General features: G+C 41.0%; 1 protein-coding gene across 1 annotated transcript; it reads left to right on the forward strand.

The window, feature by feature from the left end:
• The first annotated feature begins 818 nt into the window (after positions 1-818).
• LOC125404123 (VPS10 domain-containing receptor SorCS2-like) lies at positions 819-16156 on the forward strand. The gene is made up of 4 exons (XM_087907217.1): positions 819-1444; positions 11375-11501; positions 11700-11757; positions 13270-16156. The coding sequence occupies exons 1-4, from the start codon at positions 959-961 to the stop codon at positions 13295-13297; spliced, it is 699 nt and encodes a 232-aa protein (XP_087763343.1). The 5' UTR covers positions 819-958; the 3' UTR covers positions 13298-16156.
• Positions 16157-18653: the final 2497 nt, after the last annotated feature.

Consider the following 18653-nt stretch of genomic DNA (forward strand, 5'->3'; position numbering starts at 1 on the left):
AAGAAACCCAGCAGTCAGTGTGGTATGACCTTGAACTGAGCTGGAGAAGAGAGGAGGCAAGGCTCACCTGCTCTCCTGGCCTTGTTTGAAGGGCTCCTGCTTTATGCTCTCACAAGCTGAATTGGATGGCAGAGGGTCTGGTAATGTTGGCTGCTTTCATAAACAAGGAATGAAAGCGGCCAAGTGACTTTGACTGAACATAGTGGACTCTGGATCTAGTTTCCATGCATTCTGTGGTTGTCTGACCCTCTGGCTGGGACCTCTCTCTTCTCTGTCCTTCTCGCCTGGATACCCCTACACAGGTGTAGTCTCCTGTTCAAGGGCTTCTACTGGGGGTGGGAGATAAAGCCTGTGTCTGAGATACTGCGTTGTCTTGGGGTGACACCCCAAGACTCCTGCACAGTCCTTAACTGGCTTGGAGCATCTCTGGTTTTCATGACTCTCAGGCATCCCCCTGAACTTCTCCAAAAGCGCCCAGAGGAGGCGCTCTCACCACTTTTGCTGAGGGGGAGCTCTGGAGTTGTTTGGCCTCTAACCAGGCTACGTGGGTGTGGCCTCTCTTCCTTTGTTGAATCCCGTTGTGCCCTAGTGCCTGGAACTCTGGCTGGCCAAATGTAGTGGCTCTGTAACCTCCCGAGAAAGGCGGGGGGAATGGAAAGAGGGAGGAAGAGGAGGCTCTAGGGTGAGCTTGGGAGTCACTGTGAGGGACGAAAAGGGGTCTTGGAGGTGTGACTGTGCTCAGGACATCCTGGTCTGGCGCGGCCCAAAGCTGTGGTGGCTCGCGCGCAGCCGTCAGGTGGCGGTGTTCCATTGGCTGCGTGGCGGCTTTGAGTCCCCTCCTCCCGCGCTGCATTCCTCCTGGTTCCTTTCTGTGTGCTCTTGCTCCAGCTCCCAACGCCCTCCCGCTCTCTAGGCCGTGGTGTCACCCACACCGCACCGCCGCCGCTTACCCGCGACCATGGCGCACCGGGAAACACCAGGGGGCCCGAAACGTCCTGGCCTCTCCGTGCCGGCCCCGAGCTCCCATGCTCCGCCGCCGCCGCGCTGGCCGCGCTTGTGGCCGCTGCCACTGCCACTGCCGCTGCTGCTGCTAATGCTGGTGGCTGCCAGCGGGGCGGCAGGGCTCTCTCCCGAGCCCGGAAGCCTGGGTCCCAGCGTGCAGGTCACCCAGTTGCTGTACGCGGGACGCTCGAAATTCGGCGATCTCGAGGATCCTCAGACACGAGGATCCGAGCCCAGCGCTCTGGGTCATGGTCCGGTTCTTGCTTCTGGCCCCAGCGCAGATGGCGTCCTAGTTCCGGGCCAGGGGCGCAGGGCGCTGCCGGCGCCGGCGGCCAGTTCTGCCTCGCGCGTGCAGGTCTCGCTCATCAGCACTTCGTTCATGCTCAAGGGGGACGCTACACACAACCAGGCAATGGTGCACTGGACAGGCGAGAACAGCAGCGTAAGTGACATCCTGCTCCCTGCCCTGCTCGGACTCCTCTGGATACTCAGGGAGGCCACCATATTCCCCTACTTCCGGACCACCCGCGGTCATCCCTGCGGGGCATTCTTAACGATTTGGGGGATTTGGACCACCTCAGCGGCTCCCCTGCTGGCTTCTCGCTGTGGGTACTTTTGGGAGGGTCCTCAAATTTGTGAGACTCTTCTCGCTCATATGGCATTCCCGGAGATCTGGGGACTCCAAGCAGGCCCGGGCCTCTAGATCTGGGCTTCGTGGAAGTCCCTAAAGTCTTCCAGATCGGAGCAGTATGACTCCAGGTCCTTGAGGGCCACCTGACTCTGTGCGGCGGGGATGGTGGGTCGCTCACACATTACACTGCACCCGAAGGCTCCAGCCTGTACCTCTGGAATTGCTGGCTCTAGAGTCCTTACGACCTGATCTACGCTGATATTGGGGGGCCAGGATATCCCTGTCAGTTCCATGCCCTGTTCTAAGACTCTTTTTTTCTCTCATTTTCTTTTGTTGCTTTATGAATAATACCAACCATAATTTCCACTTCCTCCCCTCCTCCCACTTCCCTTCCGCTCCCCCCCCCACCCTTCCCCCGACCCCCCTTAAATCCGAAGAGAGGACAAAGCACCCTGCCCTGTGAGTAGTCCAAGGGCCTCCCTCCTACATCCAGGCTGAGGAGGATATGCATCCAAATAGAATAGGATCCCAAAAAGCCAGTACATGCAGTAGGCAAATCCCAGTGCCATTATCATTGGCTTCTCAGTCTACCCCAATTGTCAACCACATTCAGAGGGTCCAGTTAGCTCCCATACTCGTTCATTCCCAGTCTAGCTGGAATTGGTGAGCTCCCATTAGCTCAGGCACACTGCCTTAGTGGGTGAACCAACCCTTAGTGGTCCTGACTTCCTTGCTCATATTCTCCCTCCTTCTGCTCTTCAGCTGGACCTTGGGAGCTCAGTCCAGTGCTCAGATGTGGGTCTCTGTTTCTCTCTCCATCCATTGCAGGAGAAAGGTTCTATAATGATGTTCAAGATGGTCATCAGTCTAACTACGGGACAAGGCCAGCTCAGGCACTTCCACTGCCCAGGGTCCTAGCTGGGGTTATCCCCGTGGACTCCTGGGAACCCCTCCAGAGCCAAGCCTCTTGCCAACCCTAAAATGGCTCCCTCAATTAATATAACTCCTTCCCTGCTCCCATATCCTTCCTTCCTCCATCTCAACCATTCCACTCCCCCAAGCTTTCCCCAACCCTCCCATTCTCTCCCCTCTCTCCCCTATCCCCCTTCCCTCTACCCTCCCTACCTCCATGCTCCGAACTTTTGCCTGGCGATCTTGTCTTACGTTGAAGAGATATGGAGAGCGTGAACAGCCTTGTCTTATCCTGCTTTTGGTGGCCTCACTTTGATTTCTGTCCATTTAATTTGATGTTAGCTGTCGGCTGGCTGTATATTGCTTTTAGTATATTTAGATACGATCCTTGGTATCCCTAATCTCTCTAATACCTTTAGCATAAGGGGGTGTTAAATTTTGTCAAATGTTTTTTTGACATCTAATGGAATGATCATACGGGTTTTTTCCTTTCAGTTTGTTTATATGATGGATTACATTGATAGATTTTCGTATGTTGAACCAGCTCTGCATCTCTGGGATGAAGCCTACTTGATCATATTGGATGATTTTTTTGATGTGCTTTTGGATTTGGTTTGTCAGTATTTAATTGAGAATTTTTGCATCGATTTTCATGAGTGAGATTGGTCTGTAATTCTCTTTCTTGGTTGAGTCTTTGTGTGGCTTTGGTACTATGGTAACTGTAGCTTCATAAAAAGAGTTTGGCAATGACTCTTCTGTTTCTATTATGTGGAACACGTTGAGGAATATAGGTGTTAGCTCTTCTTGGAAGTTCTGGTAGAATTCTGCACTAAAACCATCTGGTCCTGGGCTTTTTTTGGTTGGGAGGTTTTTGATCACAGCTTTTATTTCCTCGTGACGTATAGGTTTATTTAAATTGCTCACTTGGTCTTGATTTAATTTTGGTATATGGTGTCTAAAAAAAATTGTCCATTTCTTTTACATTTTCCAATTTTGTGGAGTACAGGCTTTTGTAGTAAGACCTAATGATTCTCTGAATTTCCTCAGTGTCTGATGTAATGTCCCTCTTTTCATTTCTGATTTTGGTAATTTGGGTGTTCTCTCTCTGCCTTTTGATTAGTTTGGATAATGGTTTGTCAATCTTGTTGATTTTTCTCAAAGAACCAGCTCTTTGTTTCATTGATTTTTTTTTTTTGGATTGTTTTCTGTATTTCTATTTTGTTGATTTCAGCCCTCAATTTTATCATTTCCAGTCTTCTACTTCTCCTGGGTGAATCTGCTTTTTTTTTTTCTAGAGCTTTCAGGTGTGCTGTTAAGTCTCTAATGTGAGCTTCCTCCATTTTCTTTATGTGGCCACTTAGTGCTACGAACTTTCCTCTTAGCACTGCTTTCATAGTGTCCCAAAGGTTTGGATATGTTGTTTCTTCATTTTTATTAAATTCCAGGAAGACTTTAATTTCTTTCTTTATTTCTTCCCTGACCCAGGGGTGGTGCAGCAGTTGACAGTTCAGTTTCCAGGCGTTTGTAGGCTTTCTGTGAGTAGTATTGTTCTTAAATTCTAACTTTACTCCATGGTGATCTGATAAGACACAGGAGGTTACTCCATTTTTTTTTTTATTTGTTGAGGTTTACTTTGGTACAGAGTGTGTGATCAATTTTAGAGAAGGTTCCATGAGGTGCTGAGAAGAAGGTATATTCTTTTCTGTTTGGGTGGAATGTTCTATAGATGTCTGTTAAGTCCATTTGACATCTGTTAGTTCTTTTATTTCTCTGTGAAGTTTCTGTCTGGTTGACCTATCCATTGGCAAGAAAGGAGTGTTGAAATCTCCTACTGTTAGTATGTAGGGTTTGATGTGTGATTTGAATTTTAGTAATGTTTCTTTTACATATGTGGGTGCTTTTATATTAGGGGCATAGATATTCAGGATTGAGACTTCATCTTGATGAATTGTTCCTGTTATGAGTATAAAGTGTCCTTCTCCATCTCTTCTGATTGATTTTAGTTTGAAATCAATTTTGTTAGATATTAAGATAGCCACACCCACTTGTTTCTTAGGTCCAATTGATTGGAAAAACCTTTTCCCAACCCTTTAGTCTGAGGTAGCGTCTGTCTTTGAGGTTGAGGTGTGTTTCTTGTAAACAGTAGAATGTTGGATCCTGTTTTCATATCCATTCTCTTAACCTGTGCCTTTTTATATGTGAATTGAGTCCATTGATATCAAGCGATATTAATGACCAGTAGTAGTTTACTCTGGTTATTTTTTTGGTGGTAATGTTTGTTTGTTTCCTTTCTTTGAGTTGTGTTGGTGGAGGGTTATCAGATATCTCTGTTATTGTGGGTGTTTTTAGCTTCTTTTGGTTGAGGTTTTCCTTCTAGTACTTTCTGTAAGGCTGGGTTTGTGGGTACATATCGTTTAAATCTGTTTTTGTCATGGAATATCTTGTTTTCTCCATCGATGGTGAAAGAAAACTTTGCGGGGTATAGTAATCTGGGCTTGCATCCATGGTCTCTTAGTGTATGCAGCTTTCATGGTTTCCATTGAGAAGTCAGGTGTAATTTTGATAGGTTTACCTTCATACGTTACTTGACCTTTTTCCTTTGCAGCTCTTAATATTCCTTCTTTATTCTGTATGTTTTGTGTTTTGATTATTATATGGCGAGGGGATTTTTTTTTTGATCCAGTCTATTTAAATGTTCTGTAAGCTTCTTGTACTTTCATAAGGATATTCTTCTTTAGTTTGGGAAAGTTTTCTTCTATAATTTTGTTAAATATATTTTCTGTGCCTTTGAGCTGGAGTTCTTTTTTTTTCTTCTACCCCTATTATTCTTAGGTTTGGTCTTTTCATGGTGTCCCAGATTTCCTGAATGTTTTGTGTTAAGAACTTGTTGGATTTAATGTTTTCTTTGATCAATTAGTTTATTTCCTCTATTGTATCCTCAGCGCCTGAGATTCTTTCTTCTATCCCTTGTATTCTGTTGGTTATACTTGTCTCTGTAGTTTCTGTTTGTTTACCCAGATTTTCCATATCCATCTTTTCCTTGGTTTGTGTTTTATTACCTCTATTTCGTTCTTCAAGTCTTGAACTGTTTCCTTTACCTGTTTGATTGGTTTTTTTTCTTGGTTTTCTTGGGTATCTTTTAGGGATTTATTAATTTCTTCTAACTTTTTGTTTGTCTTCTCTTCCATTTCTTTAAGGGACGTTTTCGCTTCCTGTTTAAAGGTCTCCATCATTTTCATAAGGTTACAGTTAAAGTCATTTCCTTCTACTTCTTCTGGGTTAGGATGTTCAAGTCTTCATGTTGCGTGTTCACTGAATTCTTGTGTTACCATGCTGGTTTTCAGGATGTTGGAGAAATTCTTGCATTGGTGCCTACCCATCTCTTCCTTCAAATGAGGCCAGCAGAGTCTTGGCATCTTGGTCCAATCTTTGCTGTGGCTGACTGGGAGTTTTTCTTGGCCTGCCCTTTCTTAGGTCCCCTCAGCACTGGAACAGGCTGTGTGTTGCAGGATTTCAAGGATCTCACAAGTGAAAAGGCGGGTTTGGGGGCAGGGTAGGGATGGAATAAAGAAAGTCCAGTTGCAGGAACACACTCGGCTGGATGGCCAGAAAAGCTTAGGGAAGTGGGTGGGGGGACTGAATTCTGTCCCCTTGAAAAGGTCCCAGAGAGTGGCACTTCCGGCTATACCTCCATGTGGCCACTCACTCACCTCTCTAGTCCCCTCAACACTGGAGCAGGCTCTGCTGCAGGGTTCCAAGGACTAAGAGAGGGAAAGCTGCTTATTTCCAATGGAGCGACTCTGGATAGAAGAACTACACTCCAGAGCATTCCCAAGTTCAGGAATAGTGGACAGCTGTAGAGTGAGTGAGAGACTCAGCCATCTCCAGCCAAGGAGTGTCCTGGTGTCCTCCTGCCGCTCCTGTTGTCAGTGAAGTCGACTTTGATTTCTAGCCCTGGGATCTAGGACATAGTTGCTAAGAACTGATGGGGAAACTCTGTCAACCAATCACATCTAGTTAGGGTGTGGCTTCCTGGGACCCAGGTAGAAAAACTGGGAGGAACCAGGTGCGCTTTCTCTGCACGGTGCCCGCTGGACAATTAGGATGTCGGACCTCTCACTCTTATAGCGTGAGTTTCCCCTTTTCAACCATTGAAATATAACTGTTATTCTTGAGCTGGTCTGGTTATTTATGGAACCAACCTAACTTGCAACAAAGAACCATATAGATTCTTAATATAAACTTTTGCTTGAACCACTGTAAATGAGTCTTTGGGGCACTCTTAAACATCCCTTTAGGAGTTTACTTAGGAGCACAGCTGCTGTTCCTCTACTCAGGGAAGGATCTCCTCCTTTACAAAACACACAGCTGCAAGAGGGATCGATTCACTTGGAGCTGTGAGGGTGGAAGGGGACACTCCTTCGCCATCCACATCAGCCATGGTGATCAAGGGTATGGCATAAGTTGCAGCCAGGTAGGTCACTCTCAGACATCCTTCAGAAACTTGACAAGGCCAGGCTTTCATTGTTTCCATTGCTTTTGCCATTCTTACATTCCAATCTGCCAAAACCGATCGTTAAACTTTGAGCACTCTCTGGCTTTTCCAGTTGAAAGTTGTAAGCACTATCATGGTCCTTCCAAAAACAGCATGGTCAGGTCTGTAACAGCAATACCCCATGGACCGGGTGGGTGATAGTCTCCTTGCCAGATATGCCAATTCTACACCTCTCCAAGAGAGAGCCATTGCAGCTAAGCTCTGCTCCACTCCCCTAAGGAAGTGTCCCAGCGGAGATGGCCATTGCTTCTGTGCTCCACCCTACTGGGGAGTATCTCAGTAGAGGTGTCTGGTTCTTCTCAGGTATGGCTCCAGTTGTTATTTCTTTTGCTTCACTCTGCTAAAGGGGCAACCCCCACAGACTTGTAGCAATCTGCACTGGCCCCTGCAAAAAGTTGTTACTTCTGCTCTACCACCCTAACGGAGTTTCTCAGCAGAGGTGTCTGTTGCTTCTCTGCACTACTCCCCTATTGAGTTTCTCAGGAGAGACTCTGCTCCACTCAGGCGAGGAAGATTTTCACCCAAAACTCTTTCAGGGATTTATTTTGGAGGGCAGAATCCAGAGACTGGCTGCTTCTATCAAGGTGGAGAAGGGCAGCTGCCAAATGATCAGGCACAGAGTGTTTTATATAGGGCTTCCCAGGGCTGGAGGTTTTCCATGGAAAAGATTTTCAGGATGGGAATTGGTCAGATTTGAAGTACCTTAAGCTCAAATTGGCTGCATTTAGTGATCAAGGATTGGTTGGTTTTCTGTTCAGGGGTTCATTAGTTTCATGTTCAGTTGTTCAGGGACAGATATTGCTTTAGTTTTAGAGACAAACTGTATTTCTTTTGCTATGATGTTTGGACAATGGCTTTTATTTCTTGAGTTAACCTGTTTCAATTAAGCTAAGTATCTCCACAATGCTGTGGCTTACCAGTAAAATTCTGGCTTCTTAGTCCTTTAGCAGCTACATCGTTTCTCCCTGACTTCACCTTCTTTCCTCCTCTATTTCTTCTTGGATTTCCTGCCTTTCTATATTCTGCCCTACCATAGGCCAAAGTAGCCACTTTATTAACCAATGGTAATAAAACATATTCACAGCATACAGAGGGGAATTCCACACCGTCTGCCCTTTTCTGTTAAAATAAAAAGAAACGTTTCAACTTTAACATAGTAAATTACATATAACAAAACAGGTATCAAGCAAGAATTACAGTTAGAATATTTTTCGTTTGCTTGAAGTTTTATATCTAATTTATCTTTTATCATAACTAAGGAAAGCTATAACTATCTGTCTTCAACTTTATCAAAGACCCCAGAAGTATATAATATTACCTAAGTAAGCAGGAAGTGCACTGTAAGCAAGTTCCAAAACTCCGGATTTGACAGAGACATCTCGCTACCTGGACAGTCACCTAAAGTTCTTCTTTAGTGTTTGGGGCATCCATCTTCAGCCTACAGGCCCATAGTATCTGGCAGACTTTTTCATGAAGCAGGAAATCAGAATGACTGTTTTGCCTATATTGGCAGTTTGTCAGTCCCTTTCTTCTGTGTTCTGCAGAATGTCTGGCAGACTCTTTCATGAAGCAGAAACCCTGAAGGACTGTCTCACTTTCTTTAGGCAAGTTCAGCTGTCATTTTTCTGTGAGTTCTGTGTGTCCAGTTTACACAGCATGCCATCAAACAGTGCAGACTAGAGCAGTTTCTTGCTCAAATGGCTAGAGCCTTGTCACATTGAAGGCAAATTCTGTACCCAGTCTCTTCAGTGCCCATCAACCTCTCTGAAGGAATTGGTGCTGCCAGAGCAGACATGTCTCAATGTGGAGAAAAGTCTAAGTTCTTAAAACCCTTTAAATACCATATTCTGTAGGACTTTGAAGTGTTGAAGATTATCTAACTGAAATATATCTCTATATATCTAGGAAACATAATTTACATGATTGCAAGTTTGAATATTATTGTTGTGCCCAGATTACGACCCCCAGAGAGAGACCACCAGAGAGGCCTAGACTGTAATAAGCAAGGTTTAATCAGCATAACACAAACATGTTTGGAACTCATCTCCATCCTCATTACAACGAGGTAGAGAGGAGTTGTATCTCCTCTGTGGGATAAGCTTTTAAAGGCATAACTACAAAGAGAATCTTTGAAGCTGTTTTGGCACAGATGAAAGCAAGAATTTTTGCTCCCTCCAATTCTGTTAAGTCAGCTTTTTTTCCTGTTCTTAGAGCAAGGCCACTGTTCCTAAGTTAGGCCATCTTTATCAGCCTGTACCAGGTGGCTGGCTGGGCTGAGCTAAGTGACCTTGTGTTCAGAATCTGCCAGGTGGGAGAGGGGAAGGGCACTATCTTCCTGGGAAAACACTCTGCTAGGAAATTTCTTCTCACCTCTTTGAGAATAAGGGGTGAGGGTTCCACAACTATAAATGACTATTAAGCTTAATTTTTAATTATGCATTGCATTTTTAAATGAGCTGTATATATCTAATAATTTAAGCAATAGTAGAAATATACATATAACAAAATTGACCTTAAATTTGTATCAATAAACCCAAGTTCATACCAATATAAATCATTTATTTCTAATATCATATCCCACTCCACCCCCTTTTAAAGAAAGAGATTGACTGTGACTGTTAACCACTTCTAATCAACTCACTTTAAATAAAAGCAAACATTTATAAAGAATCATTTTGGGAATTTGTGTATTGTTTTCTCCAAATTGTTTCCTGTTGTTTGTTGGATGAAGTATTTTTAAGGTTCAAGGAGATCTTTTGGGATGTTCTGTTCTATCAAAACACATTTGTGTGTAAAGAATTTACAGGTTCTCATCATCTGTGGAAACAAAAGCAGAACCTCTTTTCCAAAGTAACATATTCTTAAACTCAAATTTTGAAGTAAAGATACCTTCAATATATGTATGTTGGTTTAGCTTAGCATTCCCTAGAATCAAATATCTCTCTGCAGTAAAGAATTCAAAGAAAACACAGTAATGTGCACAATCCAGGTTCTCTTTGTATTTTCCATTTATATGTGACTTATTTGTTTTACATAATTTTTACTGTCCCTTTAAAGATTTTTTTCAACTTTCTTTTTATACCTATCTATACTCATTTTTCCTCTCTCTCCCAAGCCTATGCACCTTTTTAAAGCACACTGTTGCTCATTTAAAGGTCTTTTATGTCTGATTCTGTCCTATTTTGTATCTGAAATGCTTTTCTGACAATGAGTGTTTTGTTTTGTTTAGTTTTTTAAAATGGTAAGCAGTATGGTTACTGAGGCCGTAGATGCTGACTCTGCCTCTCTCAGCCTTTCAATATGGTGGAGGTACATTTACCACTAGCTCTGCAAACCGTGTTCACCACCACAGCTCCAGCAAGCACTTGCTGCAAGCTTCTCACAAACCCCATAAATGTTCCATACTAGGACCTCCCGAAAGAGCCAGAGCCTTTCCTGACACCAGCATGATCCAGGATGCCATGCATTAAAGGAACAGTGTCTCTTTAGCCACCAGCATACAGAAGCTCTCTGAAAAAAAATGTGGCTACCAGGAAGCTCCAATTTGACTCCTGTTTTTTGTGGGTCTAGAAGCCCTTTTTTAAAGCTTTCTTTGGCTTCATGTAGATGTATGTTTCCAAAAAATGGGCACCATTATGTAGCTATAAATATTCTCCATTCCTCTGGTCCTCCTGAACCAGTTTGTCTTCACCCACTGGGTCCCACTCACTAGCTTCTACAACTGCTTATGAAATAAATCACTCTGAGGCTTAATATTAGTTATGTGCTTTTTGGCTTATTAGGTCAGTCTTAGTAACTAACTCTACATCTTAAGTTAACCCATTTTTATTAATCTATATATCACCACAAGGCTGTGACTTACCTGAAAACTTTTGACTTCTTTCTCCTTCAGGAGACTCTTCCTTCTTTCCTTCTCTGTCTCTGCTTGGACATCCTGCCTTGCTATACTTTATATCAGGCTTTTCCTCCGACTCTCACAGATTATTCTGAGAAAAGTGACTTAAGGCAGAAGCAGTTTATTTCATGTCACAACTGAAGAGTCCAGTTCATAAAATTCAGACGTGTGAAGCTGCTAGTGAGTGACACACTAAAAATTAGTAAATGAGACAGTGGGACATCAAGAAATCAAGATAGCATCCCATGGATATTCTTCAATAAATCCTATTTATATAATAATTTAGAAGTTTCTTCAGAAACATATATGTAAGATGATTATGTATCCTTTCAGTCCATCAGTGAAAATCAACCAGTCTAATTAATATATGTACTCTTAGGATCCATTAAATATTGAGGATGTGGCAGTGAACTTCACCTCAGAAGAGTGGGCTGTGTTGGATTCTAGTCAAAAGAAGCTCTACAGAGATGTGATGAAGGAAACATTTTTGAACCTGATCTCCATAGGTAAAAGCATTACATGCTCCCATTGCTTATTCAGTCAGTGAACAATTGTCTCCTGCTTATGCGTGTTATGTTAGCATTGAATTCTTGATGTGAAAATGTGGTTATTTAGTGTGCATACCCTTATCATAAGAACTAGGTTGCAATAATTTTTATGTTGAATATGAATGTGTCATAATATATCTCTGGATTTTATTCTAGGCAAAACACTAGAAGAAAATATTGAAGAGGACTCTAAAGGTCTCAGCAGGAATATGGGGTAAATTATATTCAATAAAATAATAATTTATATTATACATTTGGGACTTAAGGGACATCTAAGAACCTGCCAAGTGCTCCAAATATACCTAAGTGAAAAATGAATCTACACAAATTCCTGTAATGGAGCCTTGAATTGTGACATTCAGTATTTGTGTATTTCATGTGTGTAATCTATTACTATCACAAATATGTCAAGTGAGACTGAGCCCAAAAAAAGGGTTTCCAGTGGATACTTTTTTTTTTTCCAGTTTTTCGAGAGAGGGTTTCTCTGTAGCTTTGGAGTCCAGTGGATTATTACACAAAACATCCCTTCATATGCAAAAGGTTTTACTTTCTGTTTATACTTATGAGGCTTTGAGCATCATACTGTGGGTTTTTTTTTTTTTTTGCTTTCTTTTGCTGTGACAAAAATCCCAACTCTGTGGTAGAGGACAATTTTATACTACCTTGTCACAATCCCTTCATAAAGGAAAGCCAGGGGAAGGACTGAAGCATGACAGGAATCAGGAATCTGGAAGCAGGCACTGAAGCAGAAGTGAAGGAGAAATCCTGTTTACTGAAGTGTTCTTCATCCCTAAATCAGCTACCTGCCTTACTCAGCCTTAGCCCACATCTCTAGGGGGATACCACCCATAGTGAACTGGGTCACTCCAGCTCATACAGTGATCAAGACAAAGCTATCAGAGACATGTCTAAATGTCAGTCTGATATAGCCATTTTCTGCTGTCTAGTTGTTTCTTCCCAAATGTGGGTTCTAGTTTGTGTCAAGTACATCAAAACTAATTAGCACATACATTTCATACACAGAACATGATCACTACCCATGGGCACACTACCCAACACAGTAAGCCCTCCTTAATCAGGAATTTGAAAATGGTTTCACAGGCTTGTTTCCAGGCCAATCTGATTGAGTCATTTTTCAATTGAAAGACCCTATCCTATGACCATAGATGGGTCTAGTTAATGACTAACTAACCCACACTGGCTGAGTATTTAGAATGCTAACATGCCACAGTGGTTCACCACTTCATATGCTTGTTATTTTTTTTCTACAAAGACCAGGATTTTTTCCTCCCTGTTTACTCCTTTTATGCCTCTTAGTTATATAACACTGTATCTGAGTTATGTTTTTATGCAACACCCTTGCCAGAAACATTTGTGATAGGGAAAAAATGCAAGAAATCCTTCATATCAAGAGTATCATATCAAGTGTATCACATAAATCCTAGTCATTAAATCTGGTTTTCTTAAAGACTGAGAATTGTTATTAACCACAAAGCTCATGATACAGCTCCTTAAGAATTCTGAGAAAAATAAAGGCAGTCCTCTACTTCTTTATACATGGCTGGGTCTTTCCATGTCATACATAATGTTCTTGACATTGGTACCATTATTCTATTCCCTCTAAGATAATATAGTTGTGTTATATACAGGCCAGCCTCCAATATTCCTCGTGGTTACAGTATTGCTTTCCTCTCTCTTTTTTTTAATTTTTTTTTATTTTTTGCAGATATCAGGGGATTGTGAAAGACCAATGATATGAATGTCATACCGAGTGTGATACAAACCAGCAACCTATTCCAGACAGTATGATCAATAAAGAAATGCATTCCAGAGTAAGAGTTCCTGAGAATCCATTGCATGTAAGATACATTATTGGTCATTTATCCTTACATGAGTATCTAAGAGAAAAAAATATAGAGGGAAACCACCCCTGTATAAGGGAGCTGTGGCAAAAACTGTTATACATCAGGAACATTGGAAAGATATGAGTTATTCTTAATCACTTCAGGTACTTGAAACTTCTCCTAAAGAGAAACCCTGTAAAAATCAACAATGTAATGAATGAAGCCTGTAGGAGTCTCTGTTTTGACCAGACTCAGGAGAGAACTCCTACTGAAAATAAACTCAATGAGAATGTCTTAAATGAGATTCCCGTATGGCCAGAATGATGACGGAATCCATAAAGAAGTGAAACAAGTTGTATGTAATGTCTGTGAAGAATCCTTCATTGATTCCAGTGACCTTACCAACCATGAAAAAAGTCATACTGAAGAGAAAAGGTACATTTATAGGCAATGTGGCAAAATATTTAAATATGTAACATGTTTTGAGAAATATAAAGTAACTCACAAAGTAGAGAAGCCATATGCTTCCATACATTTGGGGAAATCCTTCACCCAGTTCAATGTTTATAACAGTCATGAAAGCAGTTCATTGGACAGCAGCCTTATGCCTGCAAGCATTGTGGAAAAAACTTCACCCGTTCTTCTTCTTGAAACATTCATGAAAGAATTTACATTGCAAAGAAACCTTATGCCTGAAAGCATTGCGGAAAAAACTTCAGCAGTTCTGTGTATTGTAACCTTCATGAAAGAATGCACGTGGCAGAGAGGCATTATATATGCAAGCATTGTGGGAAAGCCTTTTTCTCTTCCAGTGATCTGAATATCCATGAAATAATTCGCACTGGAAAAAAGCCTTATGCATGTAAGTATTGTAGAAAAGGTTTCAATGACCCCAGTAGTTGTAACAGACATGAAAGGATCTACAGTGCAGAGAACCTTATGCCTGCAAGCATTGTGGAAAAACTTCACCAGTTATGCATATTGTAACATTCATGAAAGAATCCACACTGGAGTGAAACCTTATCCGTGTAAGTATTGTGGAAAATTGTTCGCTTGTTCCAGTACTTGTAAAATTCATGAAAGAGTATACATGGCAGAGAGTCATTATACATGTAAGGATTGTAGAAAGGCCTCAACCATCCCAGTAGTCATGATAGCCATGAAAGAAGCCACACTGCAGAGAGACCTTATGCCTGCAAGCATTGTGGAAAAGCCTTCAGCAATGCCAGCAGTCATAACAAACTTGAAAGAACTCACACAACAGAGAAACATTATGCATGTAAGCACTGTGGAAAAGCCTTCAACCATCCCAGTAGGTGTAGCAGACATAACAGGAGCCACACTGCAGAGAAACCTTATGCATGAGCATTGTGGCAAATCTTCAACAACCCCAGTAGGTGTAACAAACACAAAAGGAGCCACACTACAGGAAGCAGAAGACTTATACATGCTAGCATTGTGGAAAAACCTTTTTCTGGCATAGTCATCTGAACATCCATGGAATAATTCATACTGGAGAAAAGGCCTTATGTAAGTAAGCATTGTGGAAAATCATTCAACAGCCCCAGTAGTTATAACAGACTTAGAAGGAGTCACATTGCAGAGAAACCTTATTCATATAGGTATTGTGAAAAAGCCTTCACCAATTTCACTTTCTGTAAGACTCATGGAAAGAGTTCACATTGAAGTTGTATCCATTTAAGCAGTGTGAAAAGGTGTTTTCTTGTTCTAGTCACCTGAGCAGTCATGAAAGGATTCACATGGGGGCAAAGTCTTGAGCATGTAAACATCTTGGAAAAGCCTTCAGTGACCTCAGTAGTCATAATATACATGAATGAAGTCACACTATAGAGAAGCCTTATTTGTGTAAGTATTGTGTAAAACCCCTCACCAATTTCTATTGTAAGGTTCATGAAAAAGATCATACTGAAGAGAAGTGCTATGCATGGACGCATTGTGGGAAAGCATTTACCTGCTCCAGTCAGCTGAACATGCATGAAAGGGTTCAAATTGGAGAGATGGCTTTTGCATGTAAACATTACCAGAAACCTTTTAACACTTCAATTTGTCCTGATTTGCACGAAAAACAATCATACTGGAGAGGAACTCTTGGTGTGTAAAAGATGTGGAAACTGTTCATTCTATTGATCTTAACAGGCATAAAATAGTTGACTGGAAAGTAAGGAGTTATGCACGTAAGAACTGTGGAAAAGCCTTCAGCTGCTCTTGTGATCATAACAGACCTGAAACTCTTCACACTAGTCAGTAGCCTAATGGGTGTAACCGTTGTCAGAAAGTCTTTAGGAGATTCACTTGGTATAAGAGTATAACCATTCCACTGGACAGAAACCTTTTGTATATAAACATGGTATATAAAGTATTTTTTTGTTCTTGTCATTTTAACGAGCATAAAGATCTCACACAGTGTCTGTAATGTGGAAAAGTCTTCAGCACATCCAGTTTCTGTAGGACTTATGTACAGATCTACCCTGGAAAGAATTGTAATGCATATATACATTTACGTCTTTTTCCAAGTCTTCAGGAGTTTCTGTTGCCATGATGTTCTAAAGAATGTACTCTGGGGGGAAAAAAGAATTCACTCTGGAGACAGACTTTATATGTATGACCTTGTGAAAAATCTTTTAGCAACTGCATTTCCTACATACTCAATAATTTTTTTCACTGGTGAGAACCTTTATATTTAGAATAAATGTGGAAAAGTATTCAAAGTGTTTAGAATGAATAAAACTTAAGTGTGTTTGTCCCTTTTTTTGGTAGTGTGTTCCAGAATTTCTGTGTTTTAAGTCCCTGCTGAAGTCCATTGTGATCTCACAGTGAAAAGTAGCGTGTAGAACAAATATCAGTAGTAACTCTGTAATGCTATGTTGATAAATTTCCTTCTGTTTTGAGTAATGAAAGAATGTTCTAGGAACATGAAATGTATCAGTTAGTAATGATCCTTCCTAGTAAATGTGATTATCTGCATTGCTTCCCTTGATTTTATGTGGTGGAAATAGTGTATCAATTTCCGAAGCTGTCTTCTAACAATCACATAGGCTTCTTAATAAACACACACACATACACACATGCAGAGAGAGAGAGAGATACCAATGAGTAAAAAAAGAAATATTTATAGGAGTAATGATATAATTAAGAAATAAAAAATTAAAATGGAACAAAAGAGATTATGAAATGTGTAAATATGGAATTTAACTCCTAATATTTTCTATATATAAAATGAAAACCACTTGCAATATGTGCAGTAATTCCTGTGGTTTTTTTTCATTTTCTTTCTTTTTGTTTTGTTTTGTTTTTGTTTTTCAAGACAGGATTTCTCTGTAGCTTTTGGAGTCTGTCCTGGAACTAGCTCTTGAAGACCAGGCTGGCCTCAAACTCACAGAGATCTGCCTGCCTCTGCCACCCGAGTGCTGGCATTAAATTATGTGCACCACCACTGCCTGGCTGATTTTAGATTTTCATGTGAGTTCTCAGTTGTTGCTGCTGCCATGCCTTTGATCCACAGACTCCAACCCTCTGCATCTCCAAGCCCAATACAACACTTCTCTGTCAAAGATGTTTTACTCTGTGTGGTGCAGATACAGGACAGAAACTCATATAACTATCTTGGGGCTTTAAAAAGAATCAAATGGAACCAAAAGAAATTTTTGCAAAATTATAAAAAAGCAGTTATTTTAAATGATAGTAATGTTGTGAAATTGTTGATATACTTGAAATTTATATCATAAATAAATTAAATACTTTCTGGAAATTCCAAAAACTCTAGAAATGAACAGCTTAAATGGAGCTCATTCAAATATTGAGAATTTTTATTATTGGCCCATTTCTGTGCAAAAGATTTCCTTCCATTATGTTTTCATTAGGAAGTCAAGATGTGAGTTCTGTGGTTACTCCAGGTTATCTTCTTACATGTGATGATTTGGAGTTAGGAGACTCAATGAAAGAGGAGAAGGGAGAGTTTGCTTTTTGAGTCTGCATTAACACACTTGTTTTCTAGTTGGTTCCTTCTATCAAACCTTTTGTGATAGAAGATTTCTTTGTAGCTGAATAGTATTCCATAGATAAGTCAGGAAGAGGCTGGACAGACTAGCTTAGTTTAAGTTGTAAAAGCTAGTTAGTAATAAGTCTGCGGTATCAGTTGAGCTTTTATAATTTTTATGGTTATTTTTTCATTTAAATAAAAATTTTGCACTTATTTTACATACCAACTTCAGTTTCCTCTTCCTCCTCTTCTGGTACCCTTCTGCTTCCCATCTACCACCCTCGCCTTCCATTCCTCATAAACATCCTCTAAGGCATTTTGGAATATTATCTATAACATAGTGTTATGTTCTGCCCTATGCACAATGTCCTCCCCAGTCACAGCTTGTAGACCAAGTAGAAAGAACCTGAAAAGAGGTCTAAGGAGATGACATTGTTTGGGGCACAGAAGAAAATGACTGACAAACTATCAATATAGGCTGAACTGTCTTTGAAATTTTCTGCTTCTTTGAAAAGTCTGCTGAATACTATGGGCCTGTAGGCTGAAGATGAATGCCCCAATGGTACAGAAGAATTTTGGTAACTGTCCAGGTAGCAAGATGTCTCTGTCATTTCAAGAGTTTTGGAAGTTGCTTACAATCCACCTCCTGTTTACTTATGTATTATATCCTTCTGGAGTCTTTAATGGAGTTGAAAAATTTATAGTTATAGTTTTCCTTAGAGTGAATGCTGGGAGAAGAAAGGAGGAGTGAGAGAGAAGCCATGGAGGCACCGCCAGAGACAGAGGTGCTGAAACTTTGCTGGTAGGTCTCGACCTCGTGGTGATACACAGATTAATGGAGATGGGTTCAATTAACAGACAAAAGTTAGCCAAGAAGAATCTAGAGCTATTGTGCCAAGCAGCGACTTAAATAATATAGTTTCTGTATGGTTATCTCAGGGTTGAGCAACTGGGAGCCAACAAGCGACCTCCTTACAACACAATACAGCTAAAAACACTTACTTGTCTTCCAAAATGCCCACATTTATTTCCAACCAACCACATTTGGTGAGTTACACTGTGATTTTGCATGTTGTACACATCACTTATACTTTTCTTGCCCCAGGATTCATGTACAAACACATGGCAAAGAAACACACATATACACAAACATACATACTTGTAAACTACATAAAAATGCGTAGTTTAAGAAATTTGAATATGCATTTTGTCTTTGGAGGTCTTCACAAATCTAGTGCGAAAGCATTGATTTATTCTTCTAATATT

Source organism: Myodes glareolus, chromosome 6 (assembly GCF_982192425.1).
Source record: "Myodes glareolus chromosome 6, mMyoGla1.1, whole genome shotgun sequence".
In the NCBI taxonomy this organism is placed as follows: domain Eukaryota; kingdom Metazoa; phylum Chordata; class Mammalia; order Rodentia; family Cricetidae; genus Myodes; species Myodes glareolus.

Coding starts and splice junctions, on each gene's coding strand:
- LOC125404123 (XM_087907217.1), top strand. CDS start 959: ATGGCGCACCGGGAAACACCAGGGGGCCCGAAACGTCCTGGCCTCTCC. Junction 1,445..11,374: donor GGACAGGCGAGAACAGCAGC/GTAAGTGACATC, acceptor ATGTACTCTTAG/GATCCATTAAATATTGAGGA. Junction 11,502..11,699: donor TTTGAACCTGATCTCCATAG/GTAAAAGCATTA, acceptor ATTTTATTCTAG/GCAAAACACTAGAAGAAAAT.